General features: G+C 46.9%; 1 protein-coding gene and 3 non-coding genes across 7 annotated transcripts in view; 2 read left to right on the top strand and 2 right to left on the bottom strand.

Moving 5' to 3' along the window:
• Positions 1-20007, top strand: part of LOC143034919 (ionotropic receptor 21a-like) — a 185098-nt gene that overhangs the window by 130158 nt on the left and 34933 nt on the right. For 2 of the 4 annotated variants that reach the window (XM_076201265.1, XM_076201267.1), the window contains 2 exons: positions 17700-17911; positions 19328-19555. In XM_076201265.1, coding sequence (XP_076057380.1) covers positions 17700-17911; positions 19328-19555 — 440 coding nt within the window. Of the gene's footprint in view, positions 1-15890; positions 16096-17699; positions 17912-19327; positions 19556-20007 lie in introns of those variants that run through there. The other 2 variants (XM_076201264.1, XM_076201266.1) reach the window with 2 other exon arrangements.
• On the bottom strand, positions 1001-1073 carry TRNAK-UUU (transfer RNA lysine (anticodon UUU)). Its single transcript has one exon. It is a non-coding gene; the product is annotated as a tRNA-Lys (tRNA).
• TRNAK-UUU (transfer RNA lysine (anticodon UUU)) lies at positions 3601-3673 on the top strand. Its single transcript has one exon. It is a non-coding gene; the product is annotated as a tRNA-Lys (tRNA).
• On the bottom strand, positions 10587-10659 carry TRNAK-UUU (transfer RNA lysine (anticodon UUU)). Its single transcript has one exon. It is a non-coding gene; the product is annotated as a tRNA-Lys (tRNA).

Raw genomic sequence — 20007 nt, 5'->3', positions numbered from 1 at the left:
TTCGTCTCGTTTAATGTAAGTTTTTTCGAAAGTCTATATACTACCTACAATATTAAAAAAGGCAAAAATTTTATTTAACATTAAGTAGCATCTGAGTTATCGCAACTACTCCCAACGCTTAACTCGTCAGTCATGTTCTTCTGTGTTTTTTTTTTCTTTTTTCGCTCTGAAATCTCCTTCCTTTCATTTGACTTCACTCAGTACCACGATGTTCCACCTGATGTCCCCCAGTTCTTCCACCAAACTCTCCAATTTGTGATTTTCTTCTTTTTAAACCCTCATCTTATTCAGGTCCTTTAGCATCAAAGACTTCAATATATTTGTTCAGTTCTTACTCTTATTCTGCGGTTGGACCTTTATGAAGTGATGATCCAACAGGAACATACATGATAACTATTTGTACTATTCATGTTGGGAGGTCGTGGCAATATGATTACACATATCTAAGGTTATATCATCAGATATGATTACATATATCTAAGGTTATATTATCAAATATATTCGGTGGAGTCCTGTAAACACACTCCACCAATATGACAGTACCCCATAAATCTATGAGGAATTTCCCTGTTTGCCACCAGGGATGTGCCAGTTAAGGTACGTTTCGTTCGGTGCGATTATCGCTTAACGATGATCGTTCATGGCTCAACGATGATCGTCGAACGATTGTCCAGAGCATCGATTCTTTATTCATGGGGCTGTTTTGCTTCGATCTGCTGCAAATCACGAGGCCGATCCCTAATGGAATCAATCGAACCTGCAACCAAGGCGTTTGTATGATGATGCCAGGGAGGTAGGATGCACGTCAGCAATGGGTCCTGTGACTGTACCTACGAGCTGTTCTTTGTCTGATCTTTCATTCAAAACCCACTCAATATGAATGAATAACCTTTGAGATATTTTAAGCTCCAAATCGACATAGCTGTTGAGGTAGTTAAGATAATTGCTATCATTGACCTCTTATTGGTTTGATGGTTAAGTTCTTGGCTGTTAAAGGGACCGCCCGAACAGGGACTCGAACCCTGGACCCTTAGGTTAAAAGCCTAATGCTCTACCGACTGAGCTATCCGGGCTCACACTAGAGTGGTGAATGAATTTTATTTTATTTAAAAAAAGAAAAAAAAAATCGGGACACTTGTGTGCTGAACGCAAATGGAATTCTGATCTTTCCGGTCGGCCATCTTTATGACGTCATTTCCTGTTCGACCCCCATCTTAGGAAATGGTATTTATTATTGTACTTAACCTTTTCCCTGCTCTCCCCCGCTCTCTCCCGCTCTCCCCTGCTAAATGAAATTCGTAACCAGGTGGTGGGTGGGAGGGGGAGGGAAGGTGCCTGTAGATAAATTTTCTTTAATGGGGGGGGGATAATTTCAAAACACCTCTCTAGAGAGATAGAGAGAGGAGAGGAAGACGAGGACATGGAGTAATGCTCTTTTTTTTCTAATTATGTCTACGACTGGGGATAGGAGGAAAGGGTCACAGGTGACTCGCAGGTCAGATGGGGTCATTAGCAGGTCACTCATGATTTGTTGTCCTTTGGCCTGATGGAAACCAATTCACACCTGAATAAAATCGTCAAGCCAATAGTACCTAGCGCTAGTTTTCGGATGAGGGAACATTAGTGGGGATTTTACCCCCTCCCCCCCTCTCTCTCTCTCTCTCTCTCTCTCTCTCTCTCTCTCTCTATCTCTCTATCTCTCCCCCTCCCTCTCTCTCTCTCTCTCTCTCTATCTCTCTATCTCTCCCCCTCCCTCTCTCTCTCTCTCTCCCTCTCCCTCTCCCTCTCTCTCTTTCTCCCTCTTTTTTTTTTTTTTTTTTTTGAGAATTGTATTAGACGGTCAGTGACTATGTCTTCTTGTGAGAACTTTCTATCATAATTTGCACATGGCTCCATGAATTTTGATTACTGGAAGGGTTCCAGGAGGGAAGGAGAGGGCAGATGGAAGGAGGAGAACGAGGAGGAGGAGGAGGTGGAAGGAGGAGAACGAGGAGGAGGAGGGGGTGGAAGAGGGATGAAGAGAAGACATTTTTGTTTTTGTACAGGATGACCTTATGTTTGGAGCTTCCAAAGGGGAAGAGGAGAGGAGGGGGGACGAGGAGAAGAGAAAGAGGAAGGGCAAGGAGTAAGAATAGGGCGAGGAAGAGTAGGAGAAAAAAGAGGAACAGGAGTAGGGGAAGAGGACGAGTAGGAGGAGAAAGAGGATGAGGAGAAGGAAGAGGATGAGTGAGCGGGAGAGAAGGAAGAAGGACCCTAGCAAGAGGAGGGGAGGAAGAGGAGGAAAAAGAGGAGGAAGAGGATGCGAGAAGGGGTAGGGGGAGAAGGAAGAAGGTCCCTAGGAAGAGAAGGTGGGGAGGAGGAGGAGGAGAAAGAGGACGAGGAGGAGGGAAGGGGGGGGTAGGAAGAAGGGCCCTAGGAAGAGGAGGGGGAGGAGGACGAAGAGGATTTTTTAAACCAACTAGGTTAACCTAGAGGCGGAGGGAGGGAGGTTAGCTTCAATTTGATTAAAATTCTTTGATCACAAATAACTCTTCATTATTTCCACTTTAATTTTTTTTTTCTTCACGTGAGTTATCTAACTATTATTTTATTTTGATTTATTATTTTTGTATACATTGTTATTATCAGTAGTACGTTTTTTTTAATTTTAGTTATTATTACCTCTATTGTTGTTACTATTATTGTTTTTTCTAATTGTTGTTAGTGTTATCGTTATTATTTTTTTCTGTGTTCAAACTTCCTTTGTTATATTGTTATTATTGCTATTGTTGCTAGTGTTATTGTTATTGTTATTTTTACTATTTTTGCTCAATTTCGTTATTTTTAATATTATTGCTATTGTTATTATCATTTTAACTTATTTTTATTATAATTTTCGCAGTTATTTTCATTGATGCTATCTTATTGTATTGTTATTATTGTTAGTGTTATTGTTATTATATTTGGTTATAATTTTTTATTATAATTTTCGCAATTTTCATTATTGCAGTCGTTATTTTATTACCTACAGCACTCCTCTTCAGTCCTCCAAAAATAACCAGATTAGAAAAAAAATCGAAGAATTTGTTGTTGAATAAAATCGTCTGGCGACAAGCAACGAGATCATTGCTTAATATTTTAATGATTTTCTTAACATTATATATTATTTAAAAATTATAGATTATTACTAATTTGATATTTAATGTTATTGTTACTTACGTTTCCTTGTAGTTTATCTCTACATTATTGTTTTGAAAATTGTTATTTTAATTATTACTTTATATCTTTTATTTACTGTTTTGTCATAATTAATATTCTAATTTAATATTTACATCATTATTATTATTATTTTTGGTGTTTATGTTGGTATTATTCAAATTATATTTTGATTTTTTTTCGTACATGTATGAAAGTTCCCTTGAGTTTACGTAACAGCCTACAGTTGGACACGAAAAGAAATTTTAAAGTCACTCCTTGATAAAAGTTTTCTCTCAAGTTAAAACAAATTATTTAACAAGGTTAACGTACGGTTAACAAAACTAACGAGACCAAAAACAATTTACGGAGAAACAGTTAAAGAAAGTTAGTATTTCTAGTTAAATGGGAACTATACGTATCGTAGCCCGGATAGCTCAGTCGGTAGAGCATTAGGCTTTTAACCTAAGGGTCCAGGGTTCGAGTCCCTGTTCGGGCGAAGCTTTTGTCGAGGTTTGCTAACGCCAAAAGCCCTCGTACGTCACCCTCGACTCGTAGCATCGTCTTGGGGGTTGAACTTAAAGCGAATTTAGAGGTCAACATTCGAGTCACGTGGTTCGATTTTCAAGAGCGCGTAGGTGGCTACGTCATCATTGTGACGTCATCACTGACGTCACGTGGTGTCACTGAAGCTATGCGTCGTTACGTTACAAATGACGTTGTGTTACGTTACGTAACGCACAAGAACAAATGCTACATGGTATATGGCGGTAGAATAAAAATGCGTGCGCGCACACACACACGCCCAGGGGTGAAATAATTTTAGTATCGATGCCCTGCGAGGCGTTACTCCAACTCTCGGTGGCGGGGAGTTTTATGTGCGTGTGTAAGGTCACAGCATTACCCATAGGTCGGTCATATATGGGCTCTCATTCGGGAGGGTAATAGCTATCGATCACGAGTCTAACACGGGATCCAAGCCCGTGGTGAATCACACACACAAATCTGTACATTTATGTACATTATAGAATTAGTTTATTGGTTTGTGATTTGTAAAATTTAATATCCTTAAAACATGTTAATTTTATCTTATTTATTCAATTGTTTGTTCATTTACTATTATTTTAGTTGTTTATTTATATATTTATTGTCTGCCATTGATACTGGTGAGGATTGTAAATAAAAAGATTGTAAAATTATTTGTCAATAAATAATGATGTTCCATTGCGTGTCGCTGCGTAGCCGGTCCCCCTCGTATCGGCTACACCCACGTGTGCAGTCTCGCTGTTGTACTTGCCTTCCCTCTCCTCTCACTCCCTCACCCACTCCCTCACCCTCAACACCCTTCTCAACCTTACCCACCCTCGACCCTTCACCTACCCTCACCTGTTCTCACCCACTCTTCACCACCTCACCCACCCTCACCCGCTCACCTACTCTCATCCACCCTCACCACCTCACCTACCCTCATCCACCCTCACCCACCCTTCACCACCTCACCCTCTCTACCTCACTCTCTCCACCTCACCCCTTCACCTCACCCACCCTACCCTCTCACCCCTTCACCTCACCCACCCTACCCTCGCACCCCTTCACCACCTCACCCCTTCACCACCTCACCCACCTCTTACCCCTTCACCACCTCACCCACCCTCTCACCCCTTCACCCCCTCACCCACCCTCTCACCCCTTCACCCCCTCACCCACCCTCACCCCCCTCACCTACCCTCACCCCCCTCACCACCTCACCACCTTCACCTACCTCAACACCCTCACCTACCCTCACCTACCCTTCACACCCCTCACACCCACCTTCACCCTCACCCCCTCACCCTCACCCCACCTCACCTACCTCATCACCCCCTCACCCCACACACCCTCACCCCTCACCCCTCACACCCACCCTTACCCTCTCACCCCCTCACCTACCCTCACCCCCTCACCTACCCTCACCCCCTCACCTACCCTCACCCCCGCACCTACCCTCACCCCCTCACCTACCTTCACCCGCTCACCCACCTTACCCTCTCACCCGCCTTACCCTCTCACCCCTTCACCCACCCTATCCTCTCACCCCTTCACCCACCCTATCCTCTCACCCCGTCACCTACCCTCACTCGCTAACCTACCCTACCCTCTCACCCCTTCACCCACCCTCACCCGCTCACCCACCCTCACCCTCTCATCCACCCTACCCTCTCACCCCTTCACCCACCCTCACCCGCTCACCTACTATCACCCACCCTCACTACCTCACCCACCCTTACTATCTCACCCACCCTACCCTCTCACCCACCCTTACCATCTCATCCACCCTTACCATCTCATCCACCCTTACCATCTCATCCACCCTTACCATCTCATCCACCCTACACTCTCATCCCCTACCCACCATCACCCCCTACCCAGCATCACCCCTCTCACCCACCCTTCACCCACCCTTACCATCTCATCCACCCGTACCATCTCATCCACCCTACCCTCTCATCCCCTACCCACCATCACCCCCTACCCATCCTCACCCTCTCACCCCCTATCCACCCTCACTCCCTTACCCCCTCCCATCCTCACCCCCTACCCACCTTCACTCCCTTACCCCCTCCCATCCTCACCCCCTCACACCCTCACCACCTCAACACTGTACCCCCTCACCACTTCAACCCCTTATCCCCCTCACCACCTCAACTCCTTAACCCCTCACCACCTCAACCCCTTATCCCCTCACCACCTCAACCCCTTACCCCCCTCACCACCTCAACCCCTTACCCCCCTCACCACCTCAACCCCATACCTCCCTCACCACCTCAACCCCTTACCTCCCTCACCACCTCAACCCCTTACCCCCCTCACCACCTCAACCCCTTACCCCCCTCACCACCTCAACCCCTTACCCCCCTCACCACCTCAACCCCTTACCCCCCTCACCACCTCAACCCCTTACCCCCCTCACCACCTCAACCCCTTACCCCCCTCACCACCTCAACCCCTTACCCCCTCACCACCTCAACCCCTTACCCCCCTCACCCCCTTATCCACCTTCAATCCTACACCCACCTTCACTCCCTCACCCACCTTCACTCACTCACCTTCACCCCTTACATCCACCCTCACCCCTCACATTCACCCTCACCCCTTTCACCCCATCATCCACCTTCACTCACCCACTTTCACTCCCTCTCCCCTCCCCCTATCGCCTGGCTTCACTCCCTCTCCCCCTCCCCCTCCCCCTCCTCACCCTTACCCTTCTCGCCCTCCCCCTCCTCCCTCCTCTCCCTCCCCCTCCTCCCTCCTCACCCCACTCTCCTCCCTCGCTCTCCTCCCCCTCCTCCCTCGCTCTCCTCACCCTCCCTCTCCTCACCCTTCCTCTCCTCCCCCTCACCCTTCCTCTCCTCACCCTCCCTCTCCTTCCCCTCACCCTTCCTCTCCTTCCCTTCACCCTTCCTCTCCTTCCCCTCACCGTCCCTCTCCTCCCCCTCCTCCCCCTTCCTCTCCTCCCCCTCCTCCCCCTTCCTCTCCTTCCCTTCACCCTTCCTCTCCCTCACCGTCCCTCTCCTCCCCCTCCTCCCCCTTCCTCTCCTCCCCCTTCCTCTCCTCCCCCTTCCTCTCCTCCCCCTTCCTCTCCTCCCCCTTCCTCTCCTCCCCCTCCTCCCCTTCCTCTCCTCCCCCTCCCCCTTCCTCTCCTCCCCCTCCTCCCCCTTCCTCTCCTCCCCATCCCCTCCCTCCCCCATCCCCATCCCCTCCCTCCCCCATCCCCTCCCTCCCCCCCTCCCCCTCCCCTCCCTCCCCCATCCCCTCCCCATCCCCTCCCTCCCCCCATCCCCATCCCTCTCCTCCCACTCCCACTCCCTCTCCTCCCTCTCCCTCTCCTCACTACTCCCCTCCTCTCTTTACCCTCCTCCTCCCCTCTCCTCCCCTCCTCCTACCCTCTCCCCTCACCCTCCTACCCTCTCCCCACACCCTCTTACCCTCACCCTCATCCTCTTACCCACTCCCTCACCCTCTTACCCTCTCTCTCACCCTCCTACCCTCTCCCTCACCCTCCTACTCTCTCCCTCACCCTCCTACCCTCTCCCCTCTCCCTTTACCCTCCTTCCCACTCCCCTCACCCTCTTATGTCTCCCTTCACCCTCATACCCTCTCCTTTCACCCTCCTACCCTCTCCCTCACCCTCCTACCCTCTGCCTTCACCCTCCTTCCCACTCCCCTCACCCTCTTATGTCTCCTTTCACTCTCATACCCTCACCTTTCACCCTCCTACCCTCTCCCCTCACCCTCCTACCCTCTCCCTTCACCCTCCTACCCTCTCCCTTCACCACCCTCCTACCCTCTCCTTTCACCCTCATACCCTCTCCTTTCACCCTCCTACCCTTTCCTTTCACCCTCCTACCCTCTCCCTTCACCTTCCTACCCTCTCCCTTCACCACCCTCCTTCCCTCTCCCTTCACCCTCCTACCCTCTCCCTTCACCTTCCTACCCTCTCCCTTCACCACCCTCCTTCCCTCTCCCTTCACCCTCCTTCCCTCTCCCTTCACCCTCCTTCCCACTGCCCTCACCTTCTTATGTCTCCCCTCACCCTCTTATGTCTCCCCCTCACCCTCTTATGTCTCCCCTCACCCTCTTATGTCTCCCCTCACCCTCCTACCCTCTCCCCTCACCCTCCTACCCTCTCCCCTCACCCTCCTACCCTCTCCCCTCACCCTCCTACCCTCTCCCCTCACCCTCGTATCCTCTAGCCTCTCCCCTCTCCTCACCCCTCCCCTCACCCTGTCATCTCACCCTTTATCTCCGCTCCCCTCCAGCGTTTCTCCACCCCTCAGGCGGCTTCATTCCCTGTGTAACGGATACGCATGAGTTGGCTAGCAAAGCAAATAGCAAGAGCGGGTAGAATGCTAGTGAGAAATGTTTAGTGTGCCGCCATATTTAGACAAGTTTTACAAATTCTCATCAGTAATGTTGTTTATGTTTGTTCTTGTTTTGTATTTTAGTTGTTTATTTATTGTATGTATATATTTTATATTTATATTACATATATATATATATGACATATATAATATATATATATATATATATATATATACATATATATATATATATATGTTTCATTAAAAGTGATGGATAGTTGTGCATTAATAATTTTCTTAATGGTATTTTCCATATACCTTATTAAGGATTTGTTTTCCTTAGGAAGGAAATTTATGACTTGGCTGTATGTAGTCATATTAGCTAGATCGCGATTTCGGGTTCAAGACCCTTCTTCAGTAGCTATAGGGATAAGAATTAATCCGAAGATTCTAGTAAAGATCTAAGTTTTAACTCTAGTATAAAACTTAGATCTTTACTAGAATCTTCGGATTAATTCTTATCCCTATAGCTACTGAAGAAGGGTCTTGAACCCGAAATCACGATCTAGCTAATATGACTACATACAGCCAAGTCATAAATTTCCTTCCTAAGGAAAACAAATCCTTAATAAGGTATATGGAAAATACCATTAAGAAAATTATTAATGCACAACTAGCCATCACTTTTAATGAAACATGCATTAGAGAAAAACTCCTGCCCAAATACACTGACAATATATATATATATATATATATATATATATATATACATATATATATATATATATATATATACACATATATATATGTATGTATTTCTTGGGGGGACACAATTTGTTCTGTATATTCTCCAGGGGGGTGTCCATCTCTCCACTGCCCCCCTCCCCCATCACCTCGGCAGGTGATTTTATACACCGTATTGTGTTCCAACCAGTACCTTATACATTTGAGTACATTTCTATCTTGAAATTTGTTGTCATCTTTATTGTATATTTAGGCACACACACACACACACACACACACACTAACTACAAATCTTACCCTTCCCCCATCTCCCCCACCTTCCTGATCTTTCCTATTCTCCCCCCCCCCTTCCCCCTTCCCCCAAAGAGGTCCGTCAATTTTCAAATTGGATTGATCACAGGCCGAATTGAATGAATTAAGTCAATTTGAGCCCCAATCGGTAACCACCCCTCAATTGTGGGTTGTCAGCTTTCGAGTCATTCTCCGTTTTCTTTGCAAATTGGAAGAAACGCCTTCGTTGCGGTTGGCAGATATTTTTTTCTGATTTGTGTTAATATTTTTCTGTTTATCACTCTTTTTCTCTCTTTTTTCTCTCCCCTCTCTCGTTCTCTTTATCGTTATCTCTCCCTCCCTCCCCCTGTCTCTCTCTCCCTCCCCCTGTGTCTCTCTATCCCTCCCCCTCTCCCTTCCCCTCTCTCTCCCCTCCACGTCTCTCTCCGTCTCTCCCACTCTTTTGCTCTCTTTATCCCCTCTCTCTCCCCCTATCTTGCTCTCTCTTTTCCTTTCTCTCCCCTCTCTCCTCTCTCTTACCCTATTTCTCTCCCCCATCTCTCAAATGTTGCGGAAGTAAATTCTATCAATTGCAAAAAATGAAGGTTTATTCCGCAAAATCAAATGTCCGCGTGATATATTCACTTCGCAATAAATCCGTAAAGAATTTATACATGAAACCAAATTAATGTCATTTGTGAATCTATATTTTATTATCATTATTTTTATTATTATTTTTATTATTATTACTATTGTTATTACTGTTATTAATATTATTATAAGTAGTAGTAATATTATCATTGTTATTATTATGAATATTGTTATTAATGTTGTTGTTATTGTAAATAACGTTGTTGTTAAGCTTACCGAAAATTGATTTATATATGATGATATATCGCCAAAGTCTAATGTCTTCCTCGACCAAGTTTAACAAACTCAGCAGACTAAATCGTTTCAGGAACCGGGTTAACATCGTTGCTAACTTCCTGAACAAGGTTACCGCTATGCCAGTGGGGAATTGTTAGTTAGAACCAAATATAAGTTGGTTTCTACTTGTTAGTGTATTTGTGTCTTATTGTCAACATTAAGCTGGATGATGAAAAACTGTTGTTATACAAAAGTCTAATACATCCGTTACGATTAATAATAAAGTAAATATATTTTATTAAATATATAATAAATAGAATAGAATAAGTAAAAAATTAAATAGATAAATAGGATGAATAAAGTAATAATAAAATACTAATAGTAAGAAAATTTTAATGAAATAAAATAACGATAATAGAAATGATAATAATAATGATGATAATAGATAAATGAAATATAATAATAAAATAGATTTATAATAGAATAGATTTATGATAAAATAGAATAGAATAACAATAAACCAAAACAACAAATACATAAAGAATAAGAAAATACATAGAAGTGAGCGTTAATGATTGTGGGTACAAAACGCGACGGAATTCCAACGAAATTAGGCGCCGCCTCCCACTCGCTTCCCTCGTCGGGACAAGGTCGCCACGACAAGCGAAGACAAGCGAGGACGAAAAGCTTCGCCCGAACAGGGACTCGAACCCTGGACCCTTAGGTTAAAAGCCTAATGCTCTACCGACTGAGCTATCCGGGCTCGCTTTCGAGGAGGGTTGGTATCTATATTTATCTATACGAGAGACATTCCCCTCTCTCTCTCTCTCTCTCTCTCTCTCTCTCTCTCTCTCTCTCTCTCTCTCGTTGAAACATTATATTTTTATTTTATTTGTCTTCCAGGCTACAAGGACATATGAGACGTGGGTGTTTTTTGTCTCCCTGAGATGTCATCGCCTGTGGACGTGGAGGGTTGTCCACTCACGCCCGTGAACCTCCCCCCCAACGCGCGCGCACACACACACACACACACACACACACACACACAACATGACGCTAAACAAATCAATTCTATAATATTTACTAGAATAAAATCTGTAAGTTATTTTTGCTTGAAAATGTTCTCAAACTGAATAAAATTGCTTGGGGTTATCTTCGGCAATTGTAATTGTTATTTCGAATTATGTGTTCTCTTCATTATTTGTATTTCATGTATATTGATTCAATGCCAAATAAACTTACTAAACGGGTGTTGTGTCAACGGCTTTGTTGTCGGTTGTGCGCGTGTGGCAACCGTGACGTCACGTCACCGGCTTTCGTGACGTCATGTCTGCGAGCCAGACGCTATGACGTGGCCGTAGACAAACAGAAGAAATTTGTAAACAAAATTATCTACTCCAAGATAAGATTTATGGTAGCCTGTTGTTGGTAACGAATGATACATATATCAAAGGCTTTTTCCCCCTTACAAGAGAGGTAGCCTAAACCAAAGGCATAAGTCCACTCCCACTCATTCCATCCCCAAATACTCCATTCCCATCCACCCCCCTCCCACCCTCCCTCTTATCATGGCTCTTCCTGGAGGAATAGGTAACGAATGATAAATAGAATAAAAAGACGCATGAAGTTTCGCATAACTGAATTGAATCTACACGAGGAATTTTTTATTAATATGGATAGTTTGTTGGCTGAGATTGAGTGTGTGACAATGGGAAGGGAAGATAGAGCAGGGGAGGAGTCAAAGTGATGACGTCATGTCGCGCGACAAGTTCAGAGTCGTCATTTGAAATATAAACATAAATAAACAAATTGATAAATAAATGAATAGTCATTAATAAAGAACAAGTAAATTAATAAATAAAATAAACAAAACATTTTTGAGACATTAGTATATAATAGTCGTAAGTCAATATTCTTGAATAATATCGAACAGTACAGAACACACACACACACACACACACACACACACGATAATGGTGTATTGAATATTGATCGCAAAATCTAGTATATTGACGTGCAAGTAAGCGGAGCACATTGCCATGTCCAGGTATCAAGGCCGCATCACACTGGGTTGATTATCATCAACTTTTGTGTGTTCGTTTGAGCAGAAATGACTTCGGTTACAATCTTTTTCTGTTTCGCATCTTCAAATGTCAAATTGCATCAAATGTCGAGAATCTGCATCAGGAACAAAAGTTAAACTTATACGAATTGTAAGACACATTGTTGAATCAATCGTAGACAAGTCTAGAATATTGTAACAGAAGACGCCTTCCAGGTACTCGAATTCATAATCATAATAGTTGACAAGGTTTGGCCGACGAAAGTTTGAAAGCGACATGACGTCATGTCGACATTAACAATAACGAACTTATTGTTGCCGTAAATTTAACTAAACCAAACCTAAATTAATTCAATCGCTGCCTGCTTAGGGAGCGGGGAGAGGTCCTGAGATCGATCCTCGTCTGAATAAAATCGTTTGGCGACCTTGGAAAAAAACAACAAAATTAGTCTTATTGGAAACAGCTGTGTAATGTACTACTCGTCTTCAAGTTTCTTTCCCTTTCCCCCTTCCCCTCCCCATTCCCTCTCCCCTCTCCCCCTTCCCTCTCCCCTCTCCCCCTTCCCTCTCCCCCTTCCCTCTCCCCTCTCCCTCTCTCCCTCTCCCTTCTCCCCCTTCCCTCTCCTTCTCCCTCTTCCTGTCCTTCCTCTCTCTTCCTCTCCTCCTTCCCTCTCCCTTCCTTCCCTTCTCTCCCTTCCCTCTCCTTTTCTCCTCCCCTTCCCTCTCCCCCTTTCTCTCCCCTCTCCCCTTCCTTCTCCTCCATCTCCCCTCTCCCTCCCCTTCCCTCTCCCCTCTCTCTTCCCTCTCCCCTTCCTCTCCCCTCTCCTTCCCTCTTTTCCCCTCTTCTTCCCTCTCCCTCTTCCCTTCCTCTTTCCTCTCCCCCTTTCCCCTCTCCCCTTCTCTCCCCCTTCCTCTCTTCCCCCCTTCCCTCTTTCCCTTCCCCCTCTTCTCCCCTTCCCCCATTCCTTCTTCCTTCCCCCATTCCTTCTTCCCTCCCCCATTCCTTCTTCCTCCCACCTTCCTTCTTCCTCCCACCTTCCTTCTTCCTCCCACCTTCCTTCTTCCTCCCACCTTCCTTCCCCCCTTCCTTCTTCCTCCCACCTTCCTTCCCCCCCTTCCTTTTCCCCTTCCTTCCCCTCCTTCCTTTCCCACTTTCCCCCTTCCTTCCTCCTCCTTCTTTCTACTCTTCCTTCCTCCCCTTCTTCCTTCCCTATTCCTTCTTCCTTCCCCCCTTTCCTTCCTTCCACTTCCACTTCTCTCCCTTCCTTCCCCCCCTTCCTTCCCACTCCCCCTTCCTTCCCACTCCCCCTTCCTTCCCACTCCCCCTTCCTTCCCACTCCCCCTTCCTTCCCACTCCCCCCTTCCTTCCCACTCCCCCCTTCCTTCCCACTCCCCCTTCTTTCCCACTCCCCTTTCCTTCCCACTCCCCCTTCCTTCCCACTCCTCCTTCCTTCCCACTCCCCCTTCCTTCCCACTACTCCTTCCTTCCCACTCCCCCGTTCTCCCCACTCCCCCTTTCTCCCCATCCTTCTCACCTCCTTCTCCCTTTCCTTTCCCCTCTCCCCCTTCTATCCTTCCTTCCCATCTCTTCCCTTCTTTCCCTTCTCTCCTCTTTCCTCCCCCCTTCCTTCCTTTCTCTCTCCATTCCTTTTCCTTCTCTCCCCATTCCTTTCCCCTTCCTTCCCCTCTCTACCCCTCCTTTCCACTTCACCCCCTTCCCCCTCCTCACTTTCCCCCTCTCCCCTCTTTCCCTCCAGAAGGAGGTGGGAAAAGTTGTTTTCGAAATGTGGCGCTGAACATTTTTTTCGTTATCGTTATGAAACCCTTCTCCTTCACGCATGAACAGGATGTGCAGGGGGGGGGGGAGGATAGCGGAGAAGGGGAGAGAGAGAGAGAGGGAGAGGATACGTGATGGGGGTGAAAGGGGGGGTTCTTCGACCCTCCCTCCCCCCCTAATTTGGTCCAGAGGTCTCTTTATCACCCGAATAAAATCTTCCCCCTTTTGTCAGAGCTTAGTGTATCATGACACAGAATTGACATTATTGGTGTCATGTTATGTAAAGTTATGTACTCTTGAGGGAAAAAAGATCATGGATGAGCAAGTGGTGTTTGAATTAATTCGATCAAACTGTTCCGATTAGATCAGATAATCGCATTATTGATATGACGGGTAAAGTTATGTATTTGAAGTATATATATACGTATGTATATATATATATAATATATATATATAATATAATATATAATTATATATATATAATATATAATTAATTTTATATATATATATATAATATATGTATATATATATATAATTAATTATTTTTATATATATATATATATATATATAATATATGTATATATATATATAATATATAATTAATTTTATATATATATATATATATAATATATGTATATATATATATAATTAATTATATATATATATATATATATATATATATATATATATATATATAATATATATATATTGGTGAGCAAATGTCCTATTTCTCACTTGCCTGGTGAACAAATGTCATGGGAGCAATTGTCCGGGGGAACAAATGTCCTTACCCCGCATGGATTATATCCAAGTCCAAGTAGGCTTTTCTTGAATACGCGTTCTCAAGGAGCTTACGCCACGAGACGATTAGCTGCGGGTCGAAGAGTTCACCATTGCCTTGTATGACTGGACAAGTAAGCCAGGTGGCCGTTGGGGATACTTGAACCCCGGTCATCGTTGTTGCGAGCTGAGATCGGAACCCAATGGATCCAGTGATTTGGAAGTTCGATTGTGTATGCGGGCCCTCCTTGTAAGGTGGCGGATTTGGTATGTCTTTACTTTGGCGAATTTCAGGCGATTTTATTTTAGCGAAAGGACAACCGTAAGGAAAGCTCGAACCCTCGAGACTTGAATAATTTTGTCCCGATTTAGCGTTGGTAAAAAATAAGGGGGTGTGGGGACATTAACATGGAATTACGTCATCTCATTCGGAAGTTGAAGAACCAAAAAGGAGAAATTGGAATTTGAATATTAATTTCATTCGCTTACCCGCGACGGAAGATCAAAAATATTTTTACCCGGCGAAGTGGGAGAACCACTTGGCTGGGGGTAATGGAAGTAATCCTGGGGGGAGGGCATTAAATGGCGAAGGGGAGTGTCCCCCCACCCCCCCGCCCCGCCTTCAAGGGCTGCAAGTAATTAATTTGTCAATAAATACCAAAACCAGACTTGAGGGTTGATCACTCGAATTTTCTTCGCGAGACTCTTTCAGATGCAAATCGATGGGCGTGGTCCAAGTTATAAAGCCTCGAGGAGGACTTAGGGAAGACTCACAGTGAGAAGGAGCAGCCTTCGAGTCGTAGGTCTTCCTCTGAAAAACACGACTAAACCCCAAGGGCCTCTCGTTCCCAGCGAAGGAGTCTTCCGAAGTCTACGAAGTCCAAGTATCCCCCAGAAGTCTTCTCACAAACCCGCAATGAACCTGAGAAGGATATTGGCTTGGCTCTTCAGGTTCCTCCTCATCGAGGCCAACCTCCTCGAAGGTCAGGGGTTCCTCCCGTCGGAGGAGGATCTCAGAGGGCCCGTTTGGTCCAAGAACGCCCTTGAGAACCTGGTTACCGGTCCCGCCTCAGGGAAGAACTTCATCTTCTTCATCGATCCCGAGGTCCCTAGGGGGACCTTGACCCACCTCTTCCAGGTGTTGAGGGACACCTTCACGCCCTACGCGGTCGTGGACTTGGGCTCGGACGGCACCGCCTGGGTTGAGGACCAGCCCAGGCTATTACTTCGTGGGTCCTTCTTCCTCCACGTTGTGATCTTCGTCACCGATCCTGGGGCATTCTTCAGAGAAATGCCCCAGGAGTGGAACCCGGAGATCCTTCTCCTCTTGAACGTAGGAGAAGAGTCCTTCCGCCGTAGGATGACCGACGAAGAATTCAAACGCGTCTTCAGGATCTGTCTGATGGAGAAGTTAACTTTATCTTCGTCGTCGTCCTCGTTGGAGGAGGACGTCCGAGTGGGACTCTACGTGCCCTTCCCGTTCTCGCGTCGGGATCTGGTTCCTCGGGTGGGCGTCTGGAGGAGCAACACCAGCTCGACCTTGGACGAAGTCTTTCCAGATCGGTTCCCGTCCTTCGAGGGTGAGGGCCCGAGGTGGATCGATTGTCCTCGAAAATGTCTAAATGAATTCTTTCCTTGGCTTTGACATACAGGCCACATTCTCCCTCTCTCTCTCTCTCTCTCTCTCTCTCTCTCTCTTTCTCTTTCTTCATCCCTCTCTCTCCATCCCCCCTCTCTTTCTCTCTCCCTTTCTCCATCCCCTCTCTCTCTTCACCCCCTCCCTCTCTTTTTCCCTCTCTCTTCATCTCCTCTCTTTTCATCCCTCAATTTTCTCTTTCATTATACCCCTTCTCTCTTCATCCCCCTCTCTCTTTTTCTTCACCTCTCTCTCTTTCTCTCTCTCTCTCTCTCTCTCTCTCTCTCTCTCTCTCTCTCTCTTCATCCCCCTCTCCCTCTCTTCACCCCCTCTCCCTCTCTTCACCCCCTCTCTCTTCATCCCCCCTCTTTCTCTCTTGACCCCCTCTCTCTCTTTATGCCCCCCTCTCTCTTCATCCCCCTCTCTCTCTTCATGCCCCCTCTCTCTTCATCCCCCTCTCTCTCTTCATGCCCCCTCTCTCTTCATCCCCCTCTCTCTCTTCATGCCCCCTCTCTCTCTTCATGCCCCCTCTCTCTTCACCCCCCTCTCTCTCCATCCCCCCTATCTTCACCTCTCTCTCTCTCTTTCTTCACCCCCTCTCTTCCCACTCTCTTTTCACTCCCTCTCTTTTCACCCCCCGCTTTCATCACTCTTTCTCTCTCTCCACCCCCTCTCTCTCTTCATCCCCCTCTCTCCATCCCCCCTCTCACTCTCTCTCTATCTCTCTCTCTCTCTCTCTCTCTCTCTTTATCTCCCTCTCACTATTTCTCTCTTCATCTCCTCTCCCTCTCTTCACCCCCTCTCTTTATTTCTCTCTTCATCCCCTCTATCTCTTTGTCTCACTCACTCTATTTCTCTCTTCATCCCCTCTCCCTCTTTTCACCCCCTCTCCCTCTCTTCACCCCCTGTCTCACACTCTCACTCACTCTCTCTCTCACACTCTCACTCACTCTCTCTCTCTCTCTCTCTCTCTCTCTCTCTCTCTCTCTCTCTCTCTCTTCACTCCCCTCCCTCTCTCTCTCTCTTCATTCCCCTCTCTATCTGTCTATCTCTTAACTTTCTTGATACCAGTGTCCTGCTGATTCCCCCAGCCTCTTCTTCTTCATCTTAATCATCATCAATATCATCTTCAATATAATCATCTTTTTTATGTTCTTCATCTTCTTTATCCTCTTCATTTTCTTCAACATCATCTTCTTCATATTCAATATCATCTTCACCATTATCCTCTTCTTCATCTTCATCTTCTTCATATTTTACATCTTCAATATCATCATCATAATCTTCAACATCATCACTTTGAACATCATCATCATCATCATCATCATCATCATCATCATCAACAATTTCAGTTTATAATATTAACACCAAACTCCCCTCCCTCTCCCTTCTTCCTCCTCCTCCCTCTTCCTCCTCCTCCCCCTCCTCCCTTCCCCTTCTTCCTCCTCCTCCCTTCCCCTTCTTCCTCCCTTTTCCTCCTCCTCCCCTCCCCCTTCTTCCTCCCCGTTCCTCCTCCTCCTCCTCCTCCTCCTCCTCCTCCTCCTCCAGGCCATGAGTTCAGCCTCGGGACTTGGCTGGACGACTACCCGTACCTCCACTACAAGTTGGACTCTGCAACGGGCGAGGCCGACGGCATCGCCTTCGAGATGATGGACGCCATGGCACCCTGGCTGGACTACACCTACACTTACACCAACGAGTCCTACGACTTCAACTGGGGCGACTTCGTCAACGGGTCCTGGAACGGCATGCTGGGCATGGTGAGACGAGATTGGGGGGGGGGACCTTCGGGGGCGGGAGGGGGAGACGACTTGGGGGGGGGTAAGACAACCCGGGAGGGAGGAGGGCTAAGGGGGAGACGACCTGGGGGGGTGGGGAGGTTAGAGGTCGAGACGACCTGAAGGGAGCTCCCGGTGGAGGGGGGGGGGAGGTTTGTTATGAGGGCGACAGGGGGGATGGTGAAAGAGTGTTAGAAGGGGTTGGGTGGGTGTAAGAAGGGGGTAAATTTGGGTTATGGGGGAGTAGGGGGTTAAAAGGACGTTAGGGGGAGAACAAGAGGCGTTGAGAGTAAGGTTGAGGGAGTTAGAGGGGATTAGGGTTGAGGTTTTAGGTATGTGGGAGTAGGGGAGGAATGAGGGAGTGAAGAGGGAGCGATGGGAAGCCATAGGGCGGTAAGCAAATGTATTAGGGGGTGTTTTGTCCGGGTTTGCTTTATCCGGAAGGTGTTTTATCCGGGGCTGTTTATCCGGGAGGTGTTTTATCCGGGGTTGCTTTGTCTGGGAGGTGTTTTATCCGGGGTTGCTTTGTCTGGGAGGTGTTTTATCCGGGGTTGCTTTGTCTGGGAGGTGTTTTATCCGGGGTTGCTTTGTCTGGGAGGTGTTTTATCCGGGGTTGCTTTGTCCGGGAGGTGTTTTATCCGGGGTTGGGTTTTGTCTGGATGGAGTGATTGGGGTGATTTGGATTGAAGGTGGTTGGGAGTGGTCTAATGGAGTGAGGGAGTGGAGAAGAGGAGTGAATGGACATTTGTAAGTGGGATGAGAGTGGGCAGAGTGAGTGAGGTGTTTTGTGTGTGTGTGTGTGTGTGTGTGTGTGTGTGTGTGTCTTTTTCACCATCACAGCCATCAACATCAGCAACATCACCCCTACTCCCACCACCTCATCTACCACCACAACTACCTCACTACCAAAACACAACCACCACCACTACCACCATCATCACCTCCTCCTCCTCCTCCTCCTCCTCCTCCTCCTCCTCCGCCACCCTAATACCACCATCTCCACCATCATCATCATCATCATCCCTACCCCTACCACCATCACCTTTACCACTACCCTACCACTACCGCAACCCCCACTACCACCACCACCACCACAAGCACTACTAACTCCTACACCGGACAATTACCCTTTTTTTTTCTAACGCATAATTTTACACATCACACCAATAACGCGATGGTCTGACTTAATACTAATTGCTTTACTGAACCTAAAATCAAATAACACTTGCTCACCAATTACTTTCTTCTTCTTCCTCCTCTTTTTCTTCTTCTCCTCCTCAAAATGGCGCTTTACCCTCTCTTCTTCTTCTTCTTTACCCTCCCCTCCTCCTCCTACTCCTCCTCCTCCTCTTCCTCCTCCTCTTCCTCCTCCTCCTCCTCCTCCTCCTCCTCCTCCAGGTCCACAGCATGGACTACGACTTCACGGTCAACTACTTCATGATCACCGGGGAGCGGTCTGTAGCCTTCGACGCCTCGACGACCTACTGGATGGAGGGCTTCGGCCTGGCCCTCCTGACGCCGAGGCCCCTGGCCAAGTGGAGGAACGCCTACTACCCCTTCACGCCCGAGGTCTGGGGCGTCCTCGCCGGGATCCTCGTCCTGGCCGTCTTCCTCATGTACTGGCAGGTGAGGAGGAGGTGGGTCCTTGTAGTAGGAGTAGGAGGTGGGTTCGTCTGAGAAGGAGGAGGAAGAGGAAGAGGAGATTGGTCCTTGTAGTAGGAGTAGGAGGTGGGTTCTTCTTCTTCTGAGGAGGAGGAAGAGGAAGAGGAGATTGGTCCTTGTAGTAGGAGTAGGAGGTGGGTTCTTCTTCTTCTGAGGAGGAGGAAGAGGAAGAGGAGATTGGTCCTTGTAGTAGGAGGAGGAGGTGGGTTCTTTTGAGGAGGAGGATGAAGTGGAAGTGGGTCCTTGTGAGGAGGTGGAGGTGGGTGAGTGAGGAGGGTCTGATGTGGTATGTTTCTGGAGGAAGAGGAGGAGGAGGAGGAGTGAGAGGTGGGTCCTTGTGAGGAGGTGGAGGAGGATGTGATTGAAAGGGGGAGAATTGGTTAGATGAAATGAGAGAAATGTGTTAGAAAAGTGTC

This window comes from Oratosquilla oratoria, chromosome 18, assembly GCF_046742065.1.
Source record: "Oratosquilla oratoria isolate Oo_2021 chromosome 18, ASM4674206v1, whole genome shotgun sequence".
Classification (NCBI taxonomy): Eukaryota; Metazoa; Arthropoda; class Malacostraca; order Stomatopoda; family Squillidae; genus Oratosquilla; species Oratosquilla oratoria.
This window is presented reverse-complemented; position numbering and strand designations above follow the sequence as displayed.